The following is a 26,450-nucleotide window of genomic DNA, read 5'->3' as shown; positions in this document are numbered from 1 at the left end:
CTGCCACCACTCCAGGCAGGAAGACTCCAGCGATTTTTTAAAAGACCTGCTTCTGGGACAGCGCACTGACGTCAGGTGGAGGTGTCTGCCTCACTGGGCTCTGGGTCTGCACACTGCTGAGGGAGCAGAACAGCCAGCATTCTGAAAGCCGGTTGCGGCTGGCATTTTTAAAAGCCAGTCACGCCGTTGGGCACTTCTTCCCGCGATCAGGAAAGCCGCGCGCATGGCCCCGCAACCCTCACCTCTGGGTTTGAAAATGACTGCTGTACACAAGCAGGACAAATCCAACCCAGCCAATAACCACCCTATCAGTCTACTCTCATTCATCAGTACAGTGATGGAAGGAGTCATCAACAGTGCTATCAAGCAGCACTTACTTAGCAATAAATTGCTCACTGACGCTCAGTTTGGGTTCCGCCAGAGTCACTCAGCTCCTGATCTCATTACAGCCTTCGTTCAAACATGTACAAAAGAGTTGATCTTCACAGGTGAGGAGAGTGTGATCGCCCTTAACATCAAGGCAGCATTTGATCAAGTATGGCATCAAGGAGCCCTCGCAAAACTGGAGTCAATGGGAATCGGGGAAATTCTCCACATACCTCGCACAAAGGAAGATGGTGTAGTTGTTGGAGGTCAGTCATCTCAGTCCCGGGACATCACCGCAGGAGTTTCTCAGGGCAGGTCAAATCATCTTTAGCTGCTTCATCAATGACCTTCCTTCCAACATAAGGTCAGATGTTGGGATGTTGGCTGGTGATTTCACAATGCTCAGCACCATTTACGACTCCTCAAACACTGAATCAGTCCACGTGCAAATGCAGCAAGGCTTGAACAATATCCAGGCTTGGGCTGACAATTGGCAAGTAACATTTGTGCCACACAAGTACCAGGCAATGACCATCTCCAATAAGAGAGAATCAAGTAAATAAAAAATATTTATTAAACATGGAAAATATAATTATGATATATTACTCCTTTACTCTGCCTCCCCCCATTTTACCAAGTACACGCAGATTTTAAGATTAACACAGATTACAAAGCATATGTTAAGCTGCAATGGTCCCATAACATACAAGATGGCTGTGGTCAAATGCACTGTCCACTCTGAACCCAAGTACGTCTGTGGATTACTCCTCAGAATCCCCCCAGATCATTGTCACATGAGAGTTTCTAAACTCCACTCCCAAAAAATACACTTTAAAATCTTTTTGCAATAATGCTATTCATTAGCGGTTTGCATTCCAAAGTGCAGTCCAGGTTTTCCAAATTATTCTTCTAAACAAAGCTTCTGCTCCACTACTAACAAGGAATCCAGTATCCACGTTTTACCACTACCTCTTTAGAAATTCTTTGTCTTGACTGTTGTACAAACTCTTCACAATTGCTTTAACTATCGATTCCCAGACTCTATTAAGATGATATAAGACTTCTGGAGACACACAATGGTTAGCACTGCTGTCTCACAGCACCAGGGACCCGGGTTCAATTCCGGCCTTGGGTGACTGCCTGGAGTTTCCACATTCTGTTAGGGGCTGTTTAGCTCACTGGGCTAAATCGCTGGCTTTGAAAGCAGACCAAGGCAAGCCAGCAGCATGGTTCAATTCCCTGAACAGGTGCCGGAATGTTGCGACTAGGGGCTTTTCGCAGTAACTTCATTTGAAGCCTACTTGTGACAATAAGTGATTTTCATTTCATTTCACTTCATTCTCCCAGTATCTGCGTGGGTTTCCTCTCGGTGTTCTGGTTTCCTCCCACAGTCTAAACCTGTGCAGGTTAGGTGGATTGGCCATGTTAAATTGCCCCTTAGTGTCCAAAAATGTTCAGGTTACGTGGGGTTACGGGGCTAGGGCAGGGTCTAGGTCAGATGGTCTTTTAGAGGATAGGTGCAGACTCGATGGGCCAAATAGCCCCCTTCTGCACTGTAGGGATTCTATGGGTTTACCACTTAGCTCTGCTTTCCCACTTTAAATCTGGTTATTGCAACTGTATCTTTAACTCAAACACTTTGTATACTATTCCTGTTGAATTCTCCTGATCAATACCTTTGGCCTCTGTTCTCTGAACTTCAGCCTTCTTCAGGCATTTTTTATGTCCCAATTCCCTGTTTATCTGGACTGTATCTGGTTATTTAGGTTTTCTGCTTCTTTGCAGCTCCCTGGTCATATCCAGTCAGACAGATGTTCACTCCCCAGCACCCCGTCTCCAACTGCCAACAAATTCAGCAAAACTAAGAACAAAAAGCCTCCCTATCTTTAAAGGTCCCTAGTTGCTAAGCAACCACTGCTACTTCAAATAATTCTTCACGCCGTAACCTGAATCGCAGCTGGAATTGAAACCAACTCCCACAAATATCCAACATAAATCTAACTATAGGTTTTACCTTTCCAGGAACAGAAACATTGACTTAAAACCAATTTAAAACTAATGCTTACCAATACAAATATAAATCCCTTAAAACTATCTTTATTTCCCAAACAGAATTCATGTGGAGCATCCATTCCCTTACCCAGGAACAATTAGGCCAATAGTAGCAGCCCTGCTAGCACCCTAATAAGAAAGCAAATAACCCCGGGAATCAAATCTTCGAATTGCAAATCGATGTGGTTGAGCTAAATATTACCTTTACTAACTGATCAAAAAGTATAACTTTTAATAACAAACCTGCTTGTAATTTTTGGTCCAATGTCGAATTTCCTCCATCCTTTCTCAGTAGAGACAGACTGCTGCAGGCTTGTGCCCCAGGATCACATTTTAAGCCACCAAGTATAAGATACATCTCTGTCAATGTTTCATGAACTTAAAATTAGTATCGCATTAAAACAAATTTTGAACTAAAATATTCAATTGCTTTTTAAAAGAAATCTATATTTTCCTTCCTTTCAGTTTTGAATAGAACTGACTGTATGGACATATCCCAAGAGGGCCTGTTATCAGAGGGAAAGTTAAGGATCCAGATGGGTCAGATCTCTACTTATAATAATATAATAATCTTTAACACTGCAATGAAGTAGGGCAGCACAGTGGCCTAGTGGTTAGCACAACCGCCTCACGGCACTGAGGTCCCAGGTTCGATCCCGGCTCTGGGTCACTGTCCGTGTGGAGTTTGCACATTCTCCCCGTGTCTGCGTGGGTTTCGCCCCCACAACCCAAAAATGTGCAGAGTAGGTGGATTGGCCACGCTAAATTGCCCCTTAATTGGAAAAAATAATTGGGTAATCTAAATTTATATTTTTTAAAAAACCAAAAAAAAAAAAACACTGCAATGAAGTTACTGTGAAAATCCCGTAGTCGACACATTCCAGTGCCTGTTCGGGTACACTGAGGGAGAATTCAGAATGTCCAAATTACCTAACAGCACGTCTTTTGGGACTAGTGGGAGGAAACCGGAGCACCCAGAGGAAACCCATGCAGACACAGGGAGAACGTGCAGACTCCGCACAGTGACCCAGCCAGGAATTGAATCGAACCAGGGACCCTGGCATTGTGAAGCCACAGTGCTAACTGTTGTGCTATGCTGCTTCGGATAACACACGCTGCTACTTGATGCAGTCTTAACTGAAGGATGCTCCAGACTCTGAAATGAGTTCAACGTGTTTATTGAACTATTAACACAGTTCTCAAATGAGTTTGACTCTCTGTTAATCTAACTGTAGTAACTCAGTCTAACTGTACCAGCTTGCTCTAAGCCACGTGCTGGTGTGTGATGCTGCTGATCAACCTTGTCTAACTCTCTAGATGTCTGTCTGTGGAAAGAGACAGGGTGTGAGTGCCTCATCCCTTTTATAATGTTTATGTCATGGCCCCTCGTGCCACCTCTGAGTGTCCTGACTGCCCATTGGCTGTGTCCTATTCTGAGTGTTCATTGGTTGCATGTTTGCATATCATGACACTAACCACTGTGCTGCCCTTGTCCGCAACTAAACAATATGAACCAGATTAACAAATTTGTTCACTGGAAATATAAATATATATGTCCCTAGAGAAAAATTCCTTTGTTACTTCCTTTACTTTAAATGCTTCCAGCATATCCAGTATTCGATGGTCTGAGCAAGTGGATGAATGGTTCCAGTGTACAGTGCCGCACAGGTAGATCCATAGCTGACAAATCCAATGCGGGGCCAACAGCTCAATGTACTGGCCCATGGCCAGAAAGGCAATCGGGGCAATTTCTCCAAGGGCTTTGCTAGTGCTGCTCAGAAACTTTTTTCCCCAGATTAATATTGTTTCAACCTTGACTAATTTAAGAACATAGTAAATAACAGGGAAAAATAATGTCACACGATAAAAAATGGCATTGAGTTCCCAGATGATGTTATAACTGGATGGGAAGATCCCAGAATGAAACCCTGACTTAAAGGCCTTGGACGCAATTTGATAGCGAGAAAGATCTCGCTATTTAATGGTACTTTGCCTTTTGTTTTGGCTCCAGGGGAGTTTCTCTCCGCCGAGCCGCACTTAAAGTCATTGCCTGCTGGCGATGGTGCCATTTTGACTGGCTGTCCCAATCTTTATAACACCCCCACTTTTCAGCAACCCCTACCCCCAACATTTTCAATTCCCTCCCCCCTTAAACCTCCAGGAGGCTCTCGAGAGCACTTCATCAGTCCTCCTCCACCCAGTAAGGCTCCCCAGGCCCGATCCCTGGCAGTGCTAACCTGGCATCCTGACATTGCCACATTAGCAATGGCCTTGCCAGCCTAGCAGTGCTGCCCATGCACCCTGGCAGTGCCAGGCTGGTACTTCCAGGGTGTCCAGATGGCACTGCCAGGGAGCCCGACTGGCAGTGCTCAGGTGACAGAGGGAGTACCAGGGTGCCACTCTGCCGTCCCCGACCACCTGGGGGTCTCTAATAGTCTGCGAGACCCTCCCACCCCAGGCGCTGTTACTGCTGGTCCACGTTTTTGGAAACCAGTACTAAACGGCACACTGGCGAGATCTCCCAGGAACGGCTGTTAGGTTCCGGGCCACCAGGAGAATCGCGCAAATGCATATTAGGCTCATTTAAATATGCTGACTTGGATCACACCCAGTGAGGGCAAGATCCAGATCGTAACGTTTCACGAGACTCCATTAAATCTGGCGAGGCGTTTTAAATGTCGCGTATCTCACCAGAGGTCTCTCGTGAGATTCAACGGCCTCATCGTGACAGCAAGTCAGCCATGATGGGGCCGTTAAATCACGCCCCCTAAATTTTATTTTTTTATAAAACATGGAGAAACAGAGTCACAGGACCACTGAATTGTTTCAACGACAAGAAAAAAATTTATTACCCGTTGATTTATTAACAACTGGATTATAACTAAACTCCTTTACTCCCCGTTTAGTGGTACAAACACATTCAGATTTAAAGATAAGCATGGGTTACAAAGTACATCTTAAAGTACAATGGTCTCATTCACCCAAAAGTCCCTTTTAAGCACACAAGATGACTGTGGTCAAAGACACTCACTTCGCTCTGAACCCAAGTTAGTGTCCGTGGATTTCTCTATGCCCTCAGATGGTGATCACTTGAGAGTTTCCAAACACCAGTCCCAAAATGTCTTCTTTCACAATAATGCTTTCCCTCAGCGGTTTGCATCCAAAATCCAGGCCAGGTTTTACAAATTACTTTTAACCCAAGCTTCTGCTCCAGTTTTAACAGTGAATCCAGTCCAGGATTTTACAGCACCCTCTTTTAGGTTTCCTTTTTCTTAACTGTACAGCCACTGATTTCCATAGTTATTTCAACTCACGTTGACTGTAGTAAAATCTCACAATCCTGATTACCTTTCTACCATCTCAACCTTCTTCTCAGCTTTGTTTGTCTTTGCTGGACAGTTTCCTGTTTTAGTACCGTTAACCTCTTGAAAACTTATCTTCATGATGTGACCATCAATTCATTCGGAACACATTGGAAGTAAACTGTGATTTTAATAGTCTTACAACTGAGCCTGCCTGCGACCAGAAGAACTGAGGGCAGGCTCACACGGCTGCAGCACATTATACTTCCGGTAGTGGGCGGAGCCATGGGCGGAGCCGAGGGTGGAGCCCTGTATAAGCTCCTCATCTCCCCCTATGGGCAGAGCCGCGCAACGACTCACAGACAGAGCCCACAAGGACACAATACAATACAATACAATACAGTGTGAATTACATTCACCACACTTCATTTCTCCAGTTTCCTTAACTAGCTGCTCTTCAGATCTTTGCATATGTTTTCTTAACTATAACTCTATGACACAGTTTTTCTTCTCGCAAAATTGAGAGATGTTCTCTCTCCAGCCTTCTAAACCAACTGCTTCTGGTAGAGCTGTGAGAACTACTTCTCTCTCACCGCCTATCTCCAACTGCAATCAAATTAGCCAAACTAAAACGTTAAAACAAAATCTTTCTATTGGCATTTTCAAAATTTATAAATAGTTCTGTACATTGTTGGCCGTATTTATTCTCTGTACAATACAGAAAAGTTTGCCTTTTAGTTCCCTTAATTCCCCTATTTATATTCTGCCGCCCTCTGGCTCGACGTGTGGTCCCCCCCAGCCTATCCCCCTCGCCCTTGTGTGTCCCCTGGTCGGTTTTGGGGAGAGGGTGTTTCTCTCCCCTCCCCCCTTTCTTTTCTTCCCCCGTCAACGTAAGCTGTGTTCCCCCTGTAATTAGGAGGTGGGGGAGGGGGGGGGGGGGGGTTGGGTTGCCCCCTCCCTCCCACGTCCATTTTGTGTCCTCCAGCCTTTTCACCTCTCCCCCCCCCCCCCCCCCCCCCCCCCCCGGGTTGCACACTCCTGTGGTTCCCCCCAAGCAGTATTTTTCCTTCTTCCTCTTCCTTTTCATAGAATTTTTTAGAAATATAGGCCCATCGAATCTGCACCAGCCCTTGGCAAGAGCATTCTGCCCTTGGAAAGAGCACCCTAGCTAAGCCCACACCTCCACCCTATCCCCGTAACCCAGTAACCCCACCTAACCTTTTTGGACACTAAGGGCAATTTATCATGGCCAATCCACCTACGGACTGTGGGAGGAAACCCGGAGGAAACCCACGCAGATACGGGGAGAACGTGCAGACTCCGCACAGTGACCCAGTGGGGAATCGAACGTGGGACCCTGCAGCTGTGAAGCAACTGTGCTAACCACTGTGCTACCGTTTCTTTCCAACTTTCCCGTTTCCCCATCTTATTCGTTGTTGCTGGCCTCGAACATGTTCTGGAACAGGCCTACAAACTGCACCCATGCGTTTAGGAAGCCTTCCTCCGACCGCGGATGGCATACTTAATCTTCTCCAGGTGGAGAAATTTTGAAAGTTCAGCAAGCGAGTCTGCAGCTATGGGTGGTGCTGCTGATTGCCAGCTGAGCAGGATTCTTTAGCGTGAGATTAGGGAAGAAAAAGCTAGGGCATCGGCCCCCTTCCCCATGTGTTGTTCTGGCTGCTCTGGTACCTCGAAGATTGCCACATTTAGGCATGGCTTCACCCTCACCCCCACAACTTGGACATTGCCTCGGAGAAGGCTGTCCAGAAACCCAGCAAGTATGGAACAAGCCAGAACATGTGGGTGTGGTTGGCCGGGCCCCTCTGGCACCGCTCACATTTGTCCTCCACGTCCCGGAAGACCTGCTCATTCGGGTTCTGGTCAGGTGCGCTCTGTGCACCACTTTGAGCTGCTTGAGGCGGAGTCTTGGGCTGGAGGTGGAGTTGGCCCTGCTCAGTGCCTCACTTCAGAGACCCCACTCCACATCTGTCCCCAGTCCGTCCTCCCATTTCCGTCTGGTCTTGTCCTGTGGTGTTCGGGCCCTGTCCAATTGCTGTCCATACATTTTCCCACAGAGTCCCCCTGTGTTTATCAGGTCCTTTAATAGTGTAGTGTCCAGGGCCCCGGGTACCCTACAGTCTCTTTGTGGAGGAAGTGCTTTATTTGTAGCTGTCTCATTTCCTGTCCAGTCGGCAGTTCCCACTCCTACCTCAGTTCGTCCAATGTCGCTAGTCTGTGCTCTACGTAAAGGTCCCTGTCAGTGTGTCCCCGACCCGTCTCCATTTTCTGAAGGTAGTGTCTAGCATGGCTGGGGGGAATTTATGATTGCCGCAGATGGGAGCCATGGGGGACATCCAAGTCAGCCCAAAGTGCTGCCTTAATTGGGCCCACATTTACAGTGTGGTCGCTACAACTGAGCTTGACATGTATTTTGCCGGGGGGGGGGATGGGAGTGCTACTGTAGTCGAGGCCCGGAGAGTCGTCCCCTTGGAGGAGGCCTCCTCCATCCACACCCACTCTTGAGTTGCCAAGTCAAAATTTTAAGACCTGCCAGTCATCAGCACGAGCCTGAAATTGTCCAAGTCTTGCTGCATGCAGGCACGGACCACTTCATTGTCTGAGGAAATGCGATTAAAACACAACACTCTAACCGTCGGCAAGCAGTTCCACTTCTGACTGCTGTAGTGTGTGCCATTCCTTCATAATTCGTTCCTCTCCCATTTCCTTCCCTCCTCCCTCCTGTTCTCCTGAAGATGTCAGCTTCCTCAATGAAAGTAGTTCAACAAGCCTTCGGCCTAATGGGCGCTGTTCCTGTCAGCCTCAGCAGTGGGTGTTGTCTTGTTTTGCTCTAGGTGTAGCATAAGCGGCTTCCTTGTGGTGCACTTGACAAAGGAAGGTTCAGACGTGGAGATAACTTTAACACGTTTATTAAACTGTATACACTTCTATAACTCGGGTTCAACACTACTGTTAATCCTTCTATAGCTACCCAGACTGACTAACCAGACTGCTACAATCCACGTGGTGGGAGTGATATCAAATCAACCCTGTGTCTGTACTCACTGACTGTCTCCACTGAAAAGAGGCAGATCATGTGTGTAGTGTCCTTTATATATGGGTTGGTGTAATGCCCTCCTGTGGTCGTGTCACCTCTGTATGTATCGTGAATGCCCATTGGTCGTGACCTATCTAACTGATCTATTGGTTGAGTGTGTGTGTGTGTGATGTCTCTGGTGCTCCCTCTAGTGTCTAGCTAGTCTACATGTATTTACATTAATCCCATGTGTATTTACAGTGATGCACATCACCACAGGTGTCAGCTGCTGTCATGTGAATGGTACAAAGACTTATCAATCCAACGGTGTCAATCCAACGGTAAAGTTGCCATAGTCCCAGATGACCCGTCATCTATTACAATCCAAGTCTGCGCTTTTCTGCAAGAGAGCAATCTGGAAAAAGAACATGATCACATTTTCCTCATTCCCAACTCTTGGGCACCTTTAATTGTTGCCCTTCAACCCTTGTGTGGCTCAGCCACCATAATGCAGTCTAGGGATCAAAAATGGAGCCTTCATAATCTGAATGGCTGACGGATTGTGGACTTCCCTCCAGTTTTTTCCAACATTTTAAAAACCTTGGCACTAGCGTTTTCTATGAAAGAGAAACAAATCGTTTTGAAAACCAAACCGCAATTTATTGGCAAACAATTTTACATCATGTTTTTCAACTCTACAAACTTTTCAAATTACATTTCTGTATCACTCTCATTTGGTAAAATCAGCTTCCAATTGGAACTGTCACCTGCCTGTGACTACACTACCAGGTGCGTTGTTGGAGCAGGCATTTTACCATTGTGGAATACTGGGTACTGTAATAAGGCTCATGCGAACGGTACAAAGATCCACAGTCCAACTTGCTCTTGACCACAATTCTACTGTAACCATCACTCCACTCCCTTAGGTTTGTACAGAACTCTAAAGATAAACGGTAAAGTCGCCATAGTCCCAGAAGACCATAGGCTGTTTTGCCCTTTTAGAGGGAAGAGCTGACTGGTAGTGATTTAACCTGAGGGTCACCACACCTCAGGCAAGGGGCAAGACTGAGAAGGCAGGGCCTTGATGAATAACCTCCAACCTCATAACCTCTATGGGTAAATTCTATCAGAACTCTATCAGAACATTGTTGAAATGTCTCAATGTGCTTTCCGTAAAGAATTATCTGTGGAGTGCAGTGACTCTGCTTCTGCAGACCAGCACAGACATTTGCATGTCCTAAGGTGCTTGCTCTTATGTCTTACGTAATAATGGAGTGTCAGGGTGGCGTAAAGGTAGCATTCTTGTTTTGGAATCAGGAGATCATGGGTTCAAGGCCCAATGCAGGATTTTAGACCATCATCCGGGCTGCCAGTTCAATGGAGTACTGAGGGAGCACTGCACAGTCAGAGATAACGTTTCACGCAAGTCATTAAATCAAAGCCCAATTTTCCAGTCTAAGTAGACATAAAATATCGCGTGGCACTGTTCAAAGAGGAGGCATCTCTCCTGATATATCAGCCAAAAAGGTGTCCTTCAACCAACACCGGCTAAACTGGTTAACAGGAATCATTTATCTCACTGCCATTTGTTGCACCTTGCTGGGCACAAATTGCTGCCACGCTTGTCGACAAAATAACAGCAACTGCACTTCAGAAGTAATTTATTGGCTGCATAGTTCTTTGGTATTTCCTGAGAATTAATGCAAGTTCTTTCCTCATAACACTTGGCAAATGAAGGAGAGAAACCAGACGACCAACATTAAAGAGGATAGTAATTGAAAGCTGGCACAAAACATAAAAAGCCCCTCTCCTTAGATACGGTCTGTTAACAAGAAAGTGGGAAAGAAGTTCAGCATCATGTGGAGACGGCGGCACTTTGGACAATTCCATTTGTTACACAATGACTAGATCGGTTCTCCTCAGCTGCCCGTACAGTTGCAAAAGTTTGGCCGCAGTGTCATTCATATTCATTTCCGCCCCAACGCACAGCTGGTCTCGCAATGACTGCACCTGTTTAAGAAGGGCCTGAAGGAGAAGAAAATCCAAATAAAGATCTGAAGATTACACAGGAGATTTCCCGCCCTTTTAAAAATAAGGGGTCTCCCATTTAAGGCAGAGATGAAGAGAAACATTTTCTCTCAAAAGATACTGAGCCAGTGCAACTCTCTACCCCAGAGAGCAATGGAGGCAGGGTGATTGAATACATGTACAGCTGAGTTAGATTCATTCTTAATTGAAAAAGAAGTCAAAGAAGATAGGGTGTAGACTGTAAAGCAAAGTTGAGGCCATAATTAGATCAGCTATAATCTAATGAAACGGCGGAGCAGGCTCGAGGGGTCGAATGGCCTGCTCCTAATTTGTACGTTTGTACGTATATGTACTGTGCTGCGGGAAATCTGAAATCTGCCCATTAACATTGTTTTTTTTTTGAATATTCGAAGGAACCGGCTGACGTTGGGCTATTTTAGACTGCACCAGGGGACAAGGCAGGGATGCCCCCTCTCTCTGTTGCTGTTCGCTCTGGCCATTGAGCCACTGGCTATGGTGTTAAGAGCTTCCTGGGGCTGGTCCGGGGTGGGATGGAACACAGGGTCTCGTTGTACGCCGACGACCTGCTCCTGTATGTTTCCATACCGTTAGAGGGGATGGGACAGATCATGGGGATTTTAGGGGGATTTGGCCGTTTTTTGGGGTACAAATTGAACATGGGGAAAAGAGAGTTGTTTGTGATCCAGACAAGGGGGCAGGAGAGGAGACTGGGAGAGCTGCCGTTCAGAGTGGTGGGAGGTAGCTTCCGTTATTTAGGGATCCAGGTGGCACGAGACTGGGGGCTGTTACATAAACTAAACTTGACCCGGTTAGTGGAACAAATGAAAGAGGACTTCCGAAGGTGGGATATGCTCCCCTTATCACTGGGGGAGAGGGTACCGACAGTGAAAATGACTGTCCTCCCGAGATTCCTGTTTGTTTTTCAGCGCCACCCCATCTTTATCCCAAAGGCCTTTTTCAAGCGGGTAAATAAGGTGATCACCGGTTTTGTGTGGGCGGGTAAAACCCCGCAAGTGAAGAAGGTGATGCTGGAGCATGGCCGGAGGGAGGGTGGGCTGGCGCTGCCGAACTTTAGCAACTATTACTGGGCGGCAAATATAGCCATGATTAGGAAGTGGGCAGTGGGGGAAGGGTCGGTGTGGGAGTGAGTAGAGGCAGCACCTTGTAAGGACACGAGTTTAGGGTCATTGATCACGGCACCCATTCTCTGCCGTTCTCGCTGGCCGGGTACTCCACAAGCCCATGGAACTGGCAACCCTGAGAGTCTGGGGGCAGTGGAGGAAACATGTGAGAGCGGAGGCAGCATCGGTTTGGGCTCCAATCTGCAGCAACCATTGGTTTTCCCCAGGGAGAATAGATGGAGGGTTTCGGGGATGGCAGAGAGCAGGGATCGGGAGGATGGGAGATTTGTTTATGGATGGGAGCTTCCCCGGTTTGAGGGAGTTAGAGGACAAGTTTGAGTTGACGGTAGGGAATGGGTTTAGATATCTGCAGATTCGGGACTTTTTGCGAAGGCAGGTTCCAACCTTCCCGTTCCTACCGCCACAGGGGTTACAACATAGGGTCATTTCTAGAGTATGGGTGGGAGAGGGGAAGGTCTCAGATATCTATAAAGAACTCATGGAGTCAGAGGAAATGCAGATAGAGGAGCTAAAGCACAAATGGGAGGAGGAGTTAGGGGGAGAGATAGGGGTAGCTCTCTGGGCAGATGCATTAAGCAGGGTCAACACGTCCACATCATGCGCCAGGCTCAGCCTGATACAATTTAAGGTCATTCACCAGGCACATATGACGGTGGCCCGGATGAACAAGCTTTTTGGGACAGAAGATAGGTGTGCAAGGTGTGTGTGTGTGTGTGTGTGGGTGGGTGTGGGTGGGGGGAGCGAACCATGGCTGGTTTAGCACAGGGCTAAATCGCTGGCTTTGAAAGCAGACCAAGGCAGGCCAGCAGCACGGTTCAATTCCCACACCAGCCTCCCCAAACAGGTGCCAGAATGTGGAGACTAGGGGCTTATCACAGTAACTTCACTTGAAGCCTACTTGTGACAATAAGCGATTTTCATTTCATTTCATGTCCACATGTTTTGGGCATGTTCGAAGCTTAGGGGATTTTGGCAGGGGTTTGCAGATGTCATGTCCACAGTGTTAAAAACAAGGTTGGCACCCAGTCCAGAAGTGGCGATTTTCGGCGTGTCGGAGGACCTGAGAGTCCGGGGGCGAGAGAGGCCAACATCTTGGCCTTTGCCTCCCTGGTAGCCCGGAGACGGATACTGTTAGCGTGGAGTGACTCGAAGCCCTCGAAATCAGAGACCTGGTCAATGACGTGGCTGGGTTTCTCAGTCTTGAGAAAATCAAGTTCGCCCTAAGAAGGTCAATGCTAGAGTTCGTCCGGAGTTGGCAGCTATTTGTCGACTTCCTCAGAGAAAATTAACTGGCAGCAGAAGGGGGGGGGGTTAGTCTAGATTACTGTTTTAGGAAGGAGGGACTTGTGAGGGAGGTAGGGGATTGTTGCACTATGTTTATAGTCGTTTGTATATGGTTTACTGTGATTGTTATAAAATCACAAACGCCTTAGTAAAATATTTTACAAAAAAAAACTTTTTTTTAACTCTCTGTAGATCCTGCCAGACCTTCTTCGTATTTCCATCATTTTCTGTTTCAGGCCAAATTGTACACCCGGATCAGGGACTTTACGAGGGTAAAGATGGAATCAAACTTGACTCAAGGTAGAAGTGAAATTGAACTTGATTAAGTAAAACAACCTTATAATTGACTGTTTTAGGAATTTCAAAAGTCACTGTCATTTTTGTTGGTTCGAAGATTCTGTCCATTGAATCGAATCTGCCTCCCAGCAACCAACATGCGAGGAATTAAAAAAAAACTTAGCTTGTACTTGTTCTTGGAGGACGGCACAGTGCCGCAGTGATTAGCACTGCTGTCTACGGCGCTGAGTCCGCAGGTTCGCTCCCGGCCCCAGGTCACTATCTGTGTGAAGTTTGCACATTCTCCCCGTGTGTGCATGGGTCTCACCCCCCACAACCCAAAAAGATGTGTGTGGTAGGTGGATTGGCCACACTAAATTGCCCCTTAATTGGAAAAAAATAATTGGGTACTCTAAATTTATTTTCAAAAAAGTATTTATTCTTGGAATGCAAGAACGGTAAATAATTCCCATCTTTAGTTGCTCCAAGGGCATTGGCAGTCTTCACCTCAGTATGTGGTTGGAGTCACAGACCAGCTAGGTTACTGTATTGGGACTGGGGAGTTTTTGTATGAATGCAAAAATGGACAGCTTCGTGCTTTCTCTGTTACCGCCAGCAGAGGACTCTAGTACACCAGGTAAATTCTCTATCAAGAGAGTCATTGCTGCAACAGGCATTATTTTAAATTGACATCTAATACTCAAGTAGTTTTAAAAATTAAATTAGATGTAGGATTGGCACCATTCGCTACAGAGGCATTCATGTATAAAGCTGGAATCTTTACAAATGAAAGCATTTTATTCCAATAATATTTCAAGACGATTTGCTTTCTGCGTGTGTATTTGCTGTGCTTAACTGACCACAAAGAGATCAAGAGCTATAATGACATTGTGCCCAGTGCAGTACAATAAATACCAACCACTAAATGGATAATTCAGTCCTGAGACTGCTAGTATATTACTCTTCTATGTGTGAAGGTAGCTCTTCAATACCGCACTTATATTAGTCATTCTACAGATGTATGCACAAAAGTGTGTTTGTATTGACTGGTTGCTTAACTATGTGAGCATCACAACCAAACTCAATCCTGTTCACATCTGAAATGCACCACACACAGTTTCCAAAAGGGGTCATTTGGCGGTCAACAGGACCTTGCTGTGTGTTTCCCCTTCGTAATACAGGGAGAATTGTCACGTCTGATGGAAAGTAGAGCCTTCAGTTAAGTGGGCGCTGACAATCAAACCTGGGACCCTGCTTACACTCTTGCTGCCTGTTCCTTTAGCAAACGTGACTATGGCCTATCAGCAAACATCACGCTGTCTCGAGATATTACTGATCACAAATACAGGGATAGGGAGAGACTAAGGGAAAGAGAGGGACTAACTCAACCGGGGAATAAGCTCATTCATCATAGTAAACTTTGACAGGCTCAGACCGGCTAATGGATGTTAATGATACAGCACGCAACCAGGCTGAGCAGGTCTTGGAAGGAATAGCCACCTGCTCAGGAAACATAACTACGGTCCTCATCCACACCCAGGATAAGCACACAAGGCTCTCATTGCAAAGCACTGAAGTAAATGGGTTAGAACAGACCTAATAACATGTGATCCCAGACCAACAACAATGTGATTGACCCTTAAATGCCCTCTAAAATGGCCGAGTAAGCCACTCAGTTCATGGGCAAATAGGGATGGGCAAAAAACGCAGGCCTTGCCAACGATACCCTCATCCTATCAAAGACTCTTTTTTTTTTTCAAAAGTAAGCTCCACGTAGTCTGGTTGTGTGGTGTATCGTGCACAACTGCATTGCAGATGGAAGGTAGCAGAATGTATTCAGGGTGAATGAGTGCCTTTTAAGTAGCTGTCCCCAGGACCATTTTCTAAATGATTTCTCTTTTTTATAAATTTAGAGTACCCAATTCATTTTTTTCCCCCAATTAAGGGGCAATTTAGCGTGTTCAATCCACCTACCCTGCACACCTTTGGGTTGTGGGGGCGAAACCCACGCAAACACGGGGAGAATGTGCAAACTCCACACGGACAGTGACCCAGAGCCGGGATCGAACCTGGGACCTTGGCGCCGTGAGACAGCAGGGCTAACCCACTGCGCCACCGTGCTGCCCTTTCTAAATGATTTCTACCTGTGGTGACAGAAACACATCATTTTTTTACCTCGGCAGGGAGGAACCTTGGGCTTTGTGGGTTTTTCAATTAGATGATCACAAGCACAGGTTACCTTCCCAACATCTGTCCAGCACCTTATCTCAGACTCTGCAAGATTCCCGAGTTTACTTCACTCTCCCCTTACCTCTGCATTGTGTACCAGCTGTCTGAGGCACTGTACTCGAAGGCCAGCACGCAGTGAGTCACCACCGGGAGAACTCTGCTCCAAAAGCATCTGCTCAGTGTAAAAGTAACACACGTACAATTAATCAATTTGAGAGGACCAGTAAAATGACAGGTCTGCTATGAAGCTCTTAAACGTGGATTTTAATGAGCGCTACCTACCTACATTGCATAAAATGTTTTTTTAAAAATAAATAACCTTTATTGTCACAAGTAGGCTTACATTAACACTACAGTGAGGTTACTGTGAAAAGCCCCAAGTCGCCACATTCCAGCACCTGTTCAGGTGCACAGAGGGAGAATTCAGAATTCTCAGCTGGTACGGGAATTGAACCCGCACTGCTGGCCTTGTTCTGCATTACAAACCAGCTGTCTAGCCCACTGGGCTAACCAGCCATGTCGCTCTCATTTAATTATTTTTATAAACAGTGCGACTGTTTGAGTGAGAAATATCAACAATTACTGCACAAAGAATCAATTTAACTTGTAAAGATGAATGATTTGGACATGCCAGTGTTTTGAGCCGTATTGTTCCCTGTTAAAGAAACATTGTGCTGTTACTCCCTCCATCCACAGGAGACACCCAGACCAGCCACAGTGAATGGCTACGGCAGTGCTGAGAACAGGCCTCATAGACCTTTCCACCCTTCCCCTGCAGAAACCTCTCTCTCTCTCGCAGTAGTTGCGTTCATTTCCTCTTCGCAGCCCACCCCCCCACCCCCCACCAACAGCAGAGATAATTAACGTGCCAAGTCAGGGAGCAGTGCGGATTCACAGTATTGCCACCTCGAATGAAGATAACCTAACTTTGTATTTTTCCACTAACACTGTGCTTCAGCATCACTTTGCCTTGCATTCTCCTGCTGTAATATCAGGCTTCTGTTTATTCTCACTAGCATAAAGTTTCCTTAACACAAGATTCACTCTTTCCAGCTTTTGTCCACAGCAAAGTTTTTTCACAGGATTCCATGGCTCCAGAACAGCTAGCTGAGAGTTTTTGTCCCATTACTCTTTCCTCCAGGTCTCATTGGTGAGGACACAGCAGCAACGGAGATACAAAGGTCTGAGAACACGCAAGAACAGGTTCAAAAACAGCTTCTTCCCCGCAGTTACCAGACTCCTGAATGACCCTCTTATGACTGAACTGATCTCTCCACGCATCTTCTCTACTGAGATCTGTCTGGACTGTACGCAGAACAATACCTGCATCTCGGTATACGTGACAATAAACCCAAATCCAAAGTAACTCATTGTTTACAATTGTACATCCAAAACAATTGGATCATCCAAAAGGAAAACTGACTTTAATCAAAAACATCAAACAAAATTCTACCTTAGCTATTAGATTACTGCATAAAATGGGGGGAGTGATTTGAATTGCAAGGGGCTCTGGACTCTCCTTTCAGTCTGAGTGTCTTTTCGATGATTGAACAGTGCAGGTCAGACAGGTCAAAGTGAAGCAATTCTTGCACAAAACAGAGGTCAAAACTAAACTGGTTTCATCAGCTCCATTGAACAGGACCACTGTCCCCTGGAAAAATGGAGAAAATACACGACCATCAAAGTGAATCTTACAACAGCTTCCCAATCAGTGGAAAAAAGTACCAGGCCAAGAGCCGGCACAAATACAATGGGCCAAATGGCCTCCTTTCGCGCTGCAGAATTTGATGAAATAACAACAGACGACCAGTTCAGGGCTCAGCCAATGTTTCACTTCAACACACGACACAGGACTGGATAACGTAGGGTTCAGTCTGGGTGACTGCACGGACTATAAAGACGGCATAACGTACAGCAACAGGTGCGGAGATAACTGTGCGCTGAGGCAGACTGTTGATATCCTACCTGGACACGCCGCGCAATTGCCTGATGCAAGAAACAAAACGTAGTCAGCGAGGAACACTCCATCACAATTTCCACCATACTGAGTGGTCCATCAACAGATAAATCATCAACAGAAACCTGGAGGGCAAGGAGTGTAAAAGAAAAAGCATTGTGGTCCGTTAGATCACATCATCTAAATGTTGCTAATGAGAGGGATAAAACCCATTAGTAATTAAATAATGCCCCGGAAATTAAAGGTAAATAAGCAAACGCTACACATTCTGTGCATTAAGAACAATATTTCAATTGAGCTCTAGAGAAATAAATCCAAATATTGAGGGCTCCCCCCTGCTAACAAATGTCGCTGTGGTCTCTCCTGCCTCTCAATATAGAATAATGAGCAGTAATGGACTGATGTTGCCTTACAAGACCGAGAGTTCACCATTTACCTGCTTTGTGAGTATCCGGACACTGTTGCCGTCTGGTGTGGTACAGTGCACAATCGGCAGAGGCTGCACCCTTACCGTCGCCACCTCAGGATTGGCAGACAGCAGCCACTGAAGGACATCAGATCCATTCTCAGCAGCACTTCCTTTGGGGGGGGGGAGGAGAGAGAAAGAGAGAGAGAGAGAGAGAGAGAGAGAGAAAGATTAAACAAATCAACACATTGGAAACGCTCAGAAAGGGTCACCCGATTCAGAAAATGTTAGCGCACTTGATCATCAGGGATACAAATCATTGAAAACTTACAGGGCAAAAGGAGCGCATTCGGCCCTCACTGAGCCACCAGAGACCATCCAACCTTCTCCCAATTTCCAGCTCTTGGTCCGTGGCCTTGTAAGTTGGGCACTTTACGTGCAAATCCAAGTAGTTTTCAAATGTTAAGAGGGTTTCTGTTTCTGCCAATCTTTCATGCAGCACATTCTACATCGTACAACCCTATGGGTGAAAAACGTCCCCTCAAATAACAGCAAAACGTTCCACCTCTTACCTTAAAACCTATGGGCGCGATTCTCCGCAAATGCGGAGAGTCGTGAAGGCAGTCGTGAAGTGCTCCCCGGTCCGGGCTAGCAGTGGGGCCCCGTGAACCTCGGCATCGCAGGCGTAGCGAAATTCGCTAAGCCCGCGCGCCAAAGTTAACGGCGGCTGACGTGCACGATGACGTCAGCCGCGCATGCGCGGATTGGACGGCTCCAACCCGCGCATGCGCGGATGACGTCATCACGCAAATGCGTGAAACCCACGCATGCGCGGGCCGTTATGCCCCTCAGCCACCCCGCGGACTGATCCAGCGGGGCGGCGGAGGAACAAAGAGTGCGCGGGGTTCGGACCCGCTGCCCGCGATCGTGCCCACCGATCGTGGGCCCATGGCACCCTTGGCACGGCCGTGCCTATCGGTGCCATGGTTCCCCAGAACGGCACTTTGCGGCCGTTTTCACGAACGGTGAGAGCAGGTGTGTTGGTGTTCATGAAAACGGCCGTAAAGGCCTGGGAAATCGGCCCATCGGCTAGGGGAGAATCGCTGCTCGCCGTAAAAAACGGCGAGCAGCGATTCGTGTCGGGGGGGGCGGCTGTGGGGGGGGGGGGGGGGGGGGGGAGAATAGCGGGAGGTCGGGAAAAATGTCGGGAAGGCCCTCCCGCTATTCTCCGACACGTCGTGGGGGGCGGAGAATCGCGCCCTATGTTCCTTGTTATGGATCCTTCAACCAAGGGGAATAACACCTCCCTATCCACTCTGATCTAGACACTTCAGAATTTTATGCTCTTCAATTCGGTCTCCCCTCAGCCTCCTCTGTTGCAAAGTAAACAATCCTAGCCTACCAATCTTTCCACGCAACTTCCAATCCCGGCCAAACCACTAACTACAAAACAAAAACATCAGATTCAAAGCAGGAAACTATTTTCAGGGTAATGGACCAAATCGTGGTTTGGGATCTGTCTCTTCCATTTTAAGTAGGTACCTGCAGTAATATCAGTCTTAGATCCAAAAGACAAGTGGAAAGTAATATTCCAGCACGGCAGCACACAGTTCCCACTCATAGATTCCTGTAGCACATTCCCCAAGTTAGCAGCAACCTCAACGCTGCAACAATAAAGTGTCAGACTTCAATCTGGGGTGGATCCATTGGCAGAAAAAGGACTGTCGGACTTGGAAAGACTGCAGTCTCTGCCTGTCTGGCAATGAAAATTAGGACCAGCTTGAAGCCCATTTTATGCCAAATTGAGACTGATCATTTCTTGGTCCTGTTTGTTCAAGCATGCACATTTTGACTTCAGGTATGAACACAGTGAGACAGATAGGCTCCAATACAGTAACACAACGCACTGATCGCCTCCTACAATCAAAATCATTTATTTGGGGATGTGGGAGGAGCGAGATAGCATCACATACAAAATGGTAGCAATTTCGCTGTTTTTAATACAAAGAAGAGATCTGTCCCTCTTATTCTAATAAACTGCCTCTTCTGAAACACATCAGCCCACCCCCAATTGAACCTAGCCCATAAGGAGTGTTGTGTGGAGCTGCAAATACTTTAAATGGACACTATCTTCACCATAGGTATTAAAGCTGAGCAAAACATCATCCACCTGTGCAATCACAGTGATCATCAGAGTTTGTTCTATGCACTGTGGGTCCTGGTCGCCGTTGTAAGTTACTCAATAATAATAATCTTTATTGTCACACGTAGGCTTACATTGTCACTGCAATGAAGTTACTGAGAAAAGCCCCTCGTCGCCACATTCCGGCACCTGTTCGGGTAACGGAGGAAGAATTCAGAATGTCCGAATTACCTAACAGCATGTCTTTCGGGAATTGTGGGAGGAAACCGGAGCACCCGGAGGAAACCCACTCAGACATGGGAAGAACTTGCAGACTCCACACAGAGGAGTGACCCAAGCCGGGAATCGAACCTGAGGCGCTGGAGCTGTGAAGCAACAGTGCTACCCACCGTGCTACCGGGCTGTCCAAAACCACCACCACCTGCCCGCCTCAAGTCCTCAACTGCTACAATGTTCCAGTGAAACCCAACTTAAGATGGAGGAGCAGCACCTCATCTTCCAGTTAAACATGGAGTTCGACAACTTCAGGCCATGCCCTCTCTTCTCCATTTTCATTTTTTTCCCCGCACCCTTCTCACAAGAACAGTATCTTGTTCTGATGTTTTTCCTTTCAGACAGCGCTGACCCCTGGCTCTGCTATTAAGACACACTGCTATTTTGCCTTCAGACAGTGCTGTCCTTTATTCTATTAACACCTCCTCTGGGGCCAAAGCTTTAGGGCGGGATTTAACTAAATGGGAACAAAGCTGCATAGCAAGCGTGTTTAACTCACAGCGCCGAGAAACACAATGCTATAAAATGGCGCCTGCAGTGCCAGAGTGCCACCCTGCCCAAAGGGCAGGCGCCTGGTGGCCTCTGATGCCCCTGGGAGACCCCCACGAGTGCCGTTCCATCCAGCCCCCATTTGTGGAGACGGATTCTGAACCGCGTTCAGCCAAGGTCTCCGCGGTGAAGGGGACAGATCCCAATGCCTCGGGTACCTCAGGAAACTGCATATTAAAGTGAGACTAGCTGCCTCAAGTCCACAAAGCTTTCCTCTCCCTCTTCTAAAGAGTCACATCGGACTCAGCATTCATTTTTCTTTCGCTCTGCACAGCTGCTGCCAATTCTGATGATGTTTCGCCAGCATTTTCCGGGTTTATTTCAGATTTCCAGCAGCTGCAGTATTTTGCTTTTATTATTAATCACCCCCCCACCCTTCAGATTTTCTGAACATTTACATTTACTAGGTTAATGTAACTAATCCGAGGATAATTTATTGTATTGGCACCATTATACTGAGCAGGAAGAGTTCTGAAGCCACCACATGTTTTATGTGAATCGTTTAGCTTATGGTCTCTAGAACAACTAACACTTTATTCTGAGTACCTACCACTCAAAATGCTCGTTTGGGTCACCAACCTGCCTTAATGTCTTGGGGTCTCTGGGGATTAAAGGTGAACCTCTTGGGTGCTGCTTTGAGTAACCCTGGAGAAATATTGGCCCCCTTACCCCAACATTCTTTAGACATTAGTTTTTTAAACACTGGGAGATGGGAAACAGTCTCTTTTTTGGGTGGGGTGGCGGACAGAGGGAAGTCAAGTGATAAAAGCTCCAGGAATGCATCCAACTAGAGTTGGCAACCATACTACTCTCCAGGCGCAACTGAAGTTTGGAAGAGCCAAAATGTGTGATCAGCCTGCTTCCTGTTTTTCAAACGGACCATTGTATCTTGCTCAAACCCAAATGACAAAACAGCCCCTCAAAACAAAAACCCTCCGACAATAATTTTTGAAAAATCAGCTGCAACATCTGGTAACGACTGCAGTCAGTCAAAATGCTCATGGGTGTTTGGTTCATGCTTCAGCCCAGAGAAAGTTCCAGAAAATTCCCCACAAAGAAGTGCCAGAAGGGCCACAAAGCGGCCCCATGGGGAAAGTCATTTATCCCTCAATGTTTCAGGTCCAAAGTACAAGCACAACACGGCAGATGGCAGTCAGCTGCCCTGGTGCACAATTCGCAACCGCAACAAGGCACGGTACCGTCCACCAATCTCCTCTGTATCTCCGATATATTTCTACTGAGACAACAGTCCATTCCTGACCTGTCGCAAATGCCAACTGATCTCAGCGATGGGGGTGTTGGCCGAAGCAATCCGTGCTGTAAGTGTACACATACATTCAAATAATCGAAGAGTCATAGAATCATACAGCTCAGGAAAGGATCTTGTGAGGCCTTGTCAAAAACTTTGCTAAAATCCATATAAGCTACATAAATTGCACTTCCTTCATCCACACCCATGGTCACTTTATCAAAAAATTCTATCAAATTTATTAGGCATGACCTCCCTCTGACAAAGCCAAGCTGACTATCCCTAATCAACCCATGCCTTTCCAAGTGAAAATTAATTCTCTCCAGAATTTCCTCCAATAGTTTCCCTACCACTGACGTGAGACTCACTGGCCTGTAATTCCCTGGTTTATCTCACCACTCTTCTTGAAAAAGTGGAACATGAGCTGTTCTCCAGTCCTCTGGCACTCCCTCCGTGGCCAGAGAGGAATTAAAAACTTTCTGACTCCCATAGCAGCCTGGGATGCAATTCATCCGGGCCTGGGGATTTGTCTATTTTTACGGCCATCAAAGTCTCCAATACCTCCTCACTTCCTATGCCAAGCTGTTCAAGGTTCTCACAGTCCCATTTCCTGAATTCTGTATGAAAAGTATTCATTTAACATTCCAGCAATGTCCTGTGGCTTCACACACAGATTGCCCCTCGGTCTCTAATGGACCCTACATTTTCCCTAGTTAACTTCTTCCCTTTAATGCATTTATAGAATATCTTCGGGTTCTCCCCAATCTTATTCACAAGTCCTTTTTCATGCCTCCTTTTTGCTCTTCTTATCGCTTTCTTGAGTCCCCTCTTGCACTTCCTACATTGCTCGAGAGCTGCGGTTGAATTTCTCCCTTTGGACTTGCTACAAGCCTTTCAGTTCCTTCTTATCCAGTCCTGGATTGTCCGAGACATCCAGGGTTCCCTGAACTTATTGCTCCTAGGGTTCCCTGAACTTATTGCTCCTACATTCCCCCCTATAGCGAACATGTTGGATCTGCACTCTCCCAATTTCTTTTCTGACTGTCCTCCATTGCTCCACTGTAGATTTTCCCACAAGAGGCTGTTCCCAGTCAACTTTGGGCAGATCATGCCTGATTGTAGTAAAATCTGCATTGCCCCAATCCGAAACCATCTTCTGCAGGTCATCTTTTCCTTTCTCTATAACAAACTTGAACCGTACCGTGTTGTGGTCGCTCTCACTAAAATGCTCCCCCACTGCCACATTGAACACTTGTCCGGCTTTGTTCCCCAGACCCAGATCCAACACAGCTCCATGTTTTGTTGGGCCTTCTACATAATGATATAAAAAAATACCTGAATACATTTCAAGAAATGAGGTCCCTCTAAACCCTTTACACTATGACTATCCCAATTTATGTTGGGGAAGTTGAAATCCCCCAGTATTAATTACCTGATTATTATTCTTACAACACCTCTCTAAATTGTCTACATATCTACTCCTCTATTTCCCACTGACTCTTTGGGATCCTATAATACACTCCCCAGTAATGTGGCTGTCCCATTTTATTCCCAATTTCTATCCATAATGCCTCGTTTGAAGACCCTTCTAAGATATCATCTCTCCTCATTGCAGTAATTGATTCCTTAATTAATAGTGCAACACCACCTCCCTATTTACACCCTCCTCTGTCTCGCCTAAAGATCCTATACTCTGCAATGTTAAGTTGTCAGTCCTGCCCTTCCCTTAACCATATCTTGATGATGGCAACAATGTCACAATTCCATGTGTCAATCCACGTCCTTGACTCATCAGTCTTACCTATCACACTGCTAACATTAAAGTAAAGACCATCCATCCTTGTCTTACTCTCTTGACATTCAACATAACTGTACTCACTTTGACTTGCTTCCTTTACTATAGCATGGACAAGAGGACAATACCTACCTGCAACTAACCTCACTGTCTTAAGCAGCAGAAAGAAATGATGGAGAAGATCAAACCAAATGGGGTGGCAGGGGAGGGAAGATTTTGACTTTGTGTGATGGTGAAATTGTCAGCCATTTTACCTCTCTGCCTATTTCTATTTCCACTGGGGTGTACAACGTGCTGTCAATTCACCATCACACCTCTTCCACTGTCACGTAGTCAAAATATACCTCAAAAAGCTTCACATTGGTAATGCCTACAAAACCATTCACAGCAGAATCCTTAAAACGAAGCGCCAAACAGCAGTCAGATTACGCACTGCGAAATTCTGTGCACCAGTCATTCCTCTGCGTCATCTGGTAACAAGCTTAGCAGGGGCAGGACGGTAAAGGTCTTGGCACGGGGCGGCAAAGGCCTTGGCACAGGCGGCGGTGGTGCCACCCAGCAGGAGATCCAGAAATCAAACCAGGCAGAGAACATCTCAGATTTACACGTTTATAGCACACAGCTCATCATTCATAAATAAAGCTTCCGCACCTGTACCCAAATCTTTCACAGCAATCTTCACCAAGTCAGAGGACAACTTGATGGAAGCTGAAAATGGTCCTTTAGTTGCATTTTCACCACCTGGAACACTGAAAGACCCTTTCAACCTTTCACTGTCTTTAGCATCATTAACGCCAGAGCACATAGCGGACTGTAGAAAAATCTCCAATGGGTCCGATGTGCTAGCTTTGTAGTTGTTATTCAGGGCTGACACCATTTCAGTTGCTCCTCCATGAATGTGCAAGCAATCTAACAAATCAATAACGTGCGTGTTTAGAGGCAGGCAAATTCCATCACTTTCTGAAAGACCAGGTGACAGCACGGAACTACGAGAGGAAGGTTGTTCACTGGCACCCCCAGGCAAAATGCTGTTCAAACTATAATAGAGAAAGCTGTGAACCGACACAGGAAGCGCTATAAAGCTATCACTCTCAGAGTTCAATGGGGCAGTGACCTCCATCTTCTTCCCAGGCCCAAGTTCGTTGATGGGGAAACTATAAGTAAAGGTTGTGCTGTCCGAGGCTTCGGTTAATGCAGATGTCTGGATAACAAGTCTCACACAAAGAGACCACCTGCGTTCCAATGGCCAATCACTGAGGTTCTCCAAAATGCAGGAAACAACTAGCAAATCCTGCAGCAGTAAACGGTTCCACCTCGCAGTGACACGGCAGCTGATTGGTTGATTGGAGGGCACCATTCCTTTCCCCTGGCTTTCCCAGTTGGACAGCAGTGCACAGCATATGTTGAAGTCCTGGTTCAGTCCTTTCAAAGCCTTGTCTTTCTGCTCCATGACACACTTCAAGGACGAGATTCTGGGGACCAAAACAAAAATGAGATGTGAATGTTGTTTGCTGCCGTCCTGACTGTCTCTCCTCCTCCCCCACAGGTGCTGGTTTATGCTGGGAAAGTGTGTTTCATGAGCATATGATCTAAGAAGCCATTCTCCATACGTAAGCTTAGACAGTGGTGGGCAGCGGGCTATCCAACCACGAATGGGGTCACAGCATAACCCAATATGGTCGGTCACCACTGTTCACACTTTCTAATCAGGAGCAGCAACCTCATTTTAAACCAGGAGCACTGTCACCGACAGCAGCATCCTCACTGCTGTGAACAAGTGGTCTGCCTGTCCCAGTATTAAACCAGGCAGCACATCAACAAAACTTAAGCACTGTCCTCCTACCTGTCGGAGACACTGCCAATCCCAGAGAGAAGATCCTTAATGCGTTTTCCTGCACTCGTTGCCTTGAGGTCCATGCTCAGGGCTGCTGTCAAACTGTGAGGCAAAGTACACACCATCACCTTGCCTTTTTCAGTCAGCGCGACTACATCGACATCACCTGGTTAAGAACACAAGTTGTGAACAAAGGAGAAACCTGACCTCACCCATTCCAGCCCACGTACATCCCAGTCTCCGATTCCCAATAGCTGTCTCGGCAGCAGTCAGGATTCGGAGGCTCGCCTGATCTTGCCACCCGAGTCAGGGTTCAGAATCGGAACATTCAAACGGAGAGAAAATGCAGGTGCCTTTATCAAGCACACTTTCCTCTCCTTATAAAACACACCAAAGAGTTTGCGGTCGGGAGTGTTTATACAACAATGTGACACATAACAGAAAATGTTTTCACTCCCTAGAGATGTATTATTTTTTACCCGTTAAGTTAGAACAATACATAAGACATCA

The 26,450-nt window shown here is 46.5% G+C and overlaps 1 protein-coding gene across 2 annotated transcripts in view; it reads right to left on the bottom strand.

Annotated features, from left to right (window-relative positions):
• Nucleotides 1-9,392: 9,392 nt before the first annotated feature.
• Nucleotides 9,393-26,450, bottom strand: part of faap100 (FA core complex associated protein 100) — a 31,275-nt gene continuing 14,217 nt past the window's right edge. For both annotated transcript variants that reach the window (XM_038777222.1, XM_038777223.1), the window contains 6 exons: nucleotides 25,950-26,106; nucleotides 24,758-25,578; nucleotides 18,128-18,270; nucleotides 17,700-17,816; nucleotides 15,817-15,906; nucleotides 9,393-10,779 (listed from right to left, as the gene is read on the bottom strand). In XM_038777222.1, the coding sequence (XP_038633150.1) occupies nucleotides 10,648-10,779; nucleotides 15,817-15,906; nucleotides 17,700-17,816; nucleotides 18,128-18,270; nucleotides 24,758-25,578; nucleotides 25,950-26,106 (1,460 nt within the window). In that variant the 3' untranslated portion in view covers nucleotides 9,393-10,647. The remainder of the gene's footprint in view (nucleotides 10,780-15,816; nucleotides 15,907-17,699; nucleotides 17,817-18,127; nucleotides 18,271-24,757; nucleotides 25,579-25,949; nucleotides 26,107-26,450) is intronic.

Source organism: Scyliorhinus canicula, chromosome 18, assembly GCF_902713615.1.
Source record: "Scyliorhinus canicula chromosome 18, sScyCan1.1, whole genome shotgun sequence".
Classification (NCBI taxonomy): domain Eukaryota; kingdom Metazoa; phylum Chordata; class Chondrichthyes; order Carcharhiniformes; family Scyliorhinidae; genus Scyliorhinus; species Scyliorhinus canicula.
Note: the sequence above shows the minus strand (reverse complement) of the source record. Positions and strands in the feature narration are given on the sequence as shown.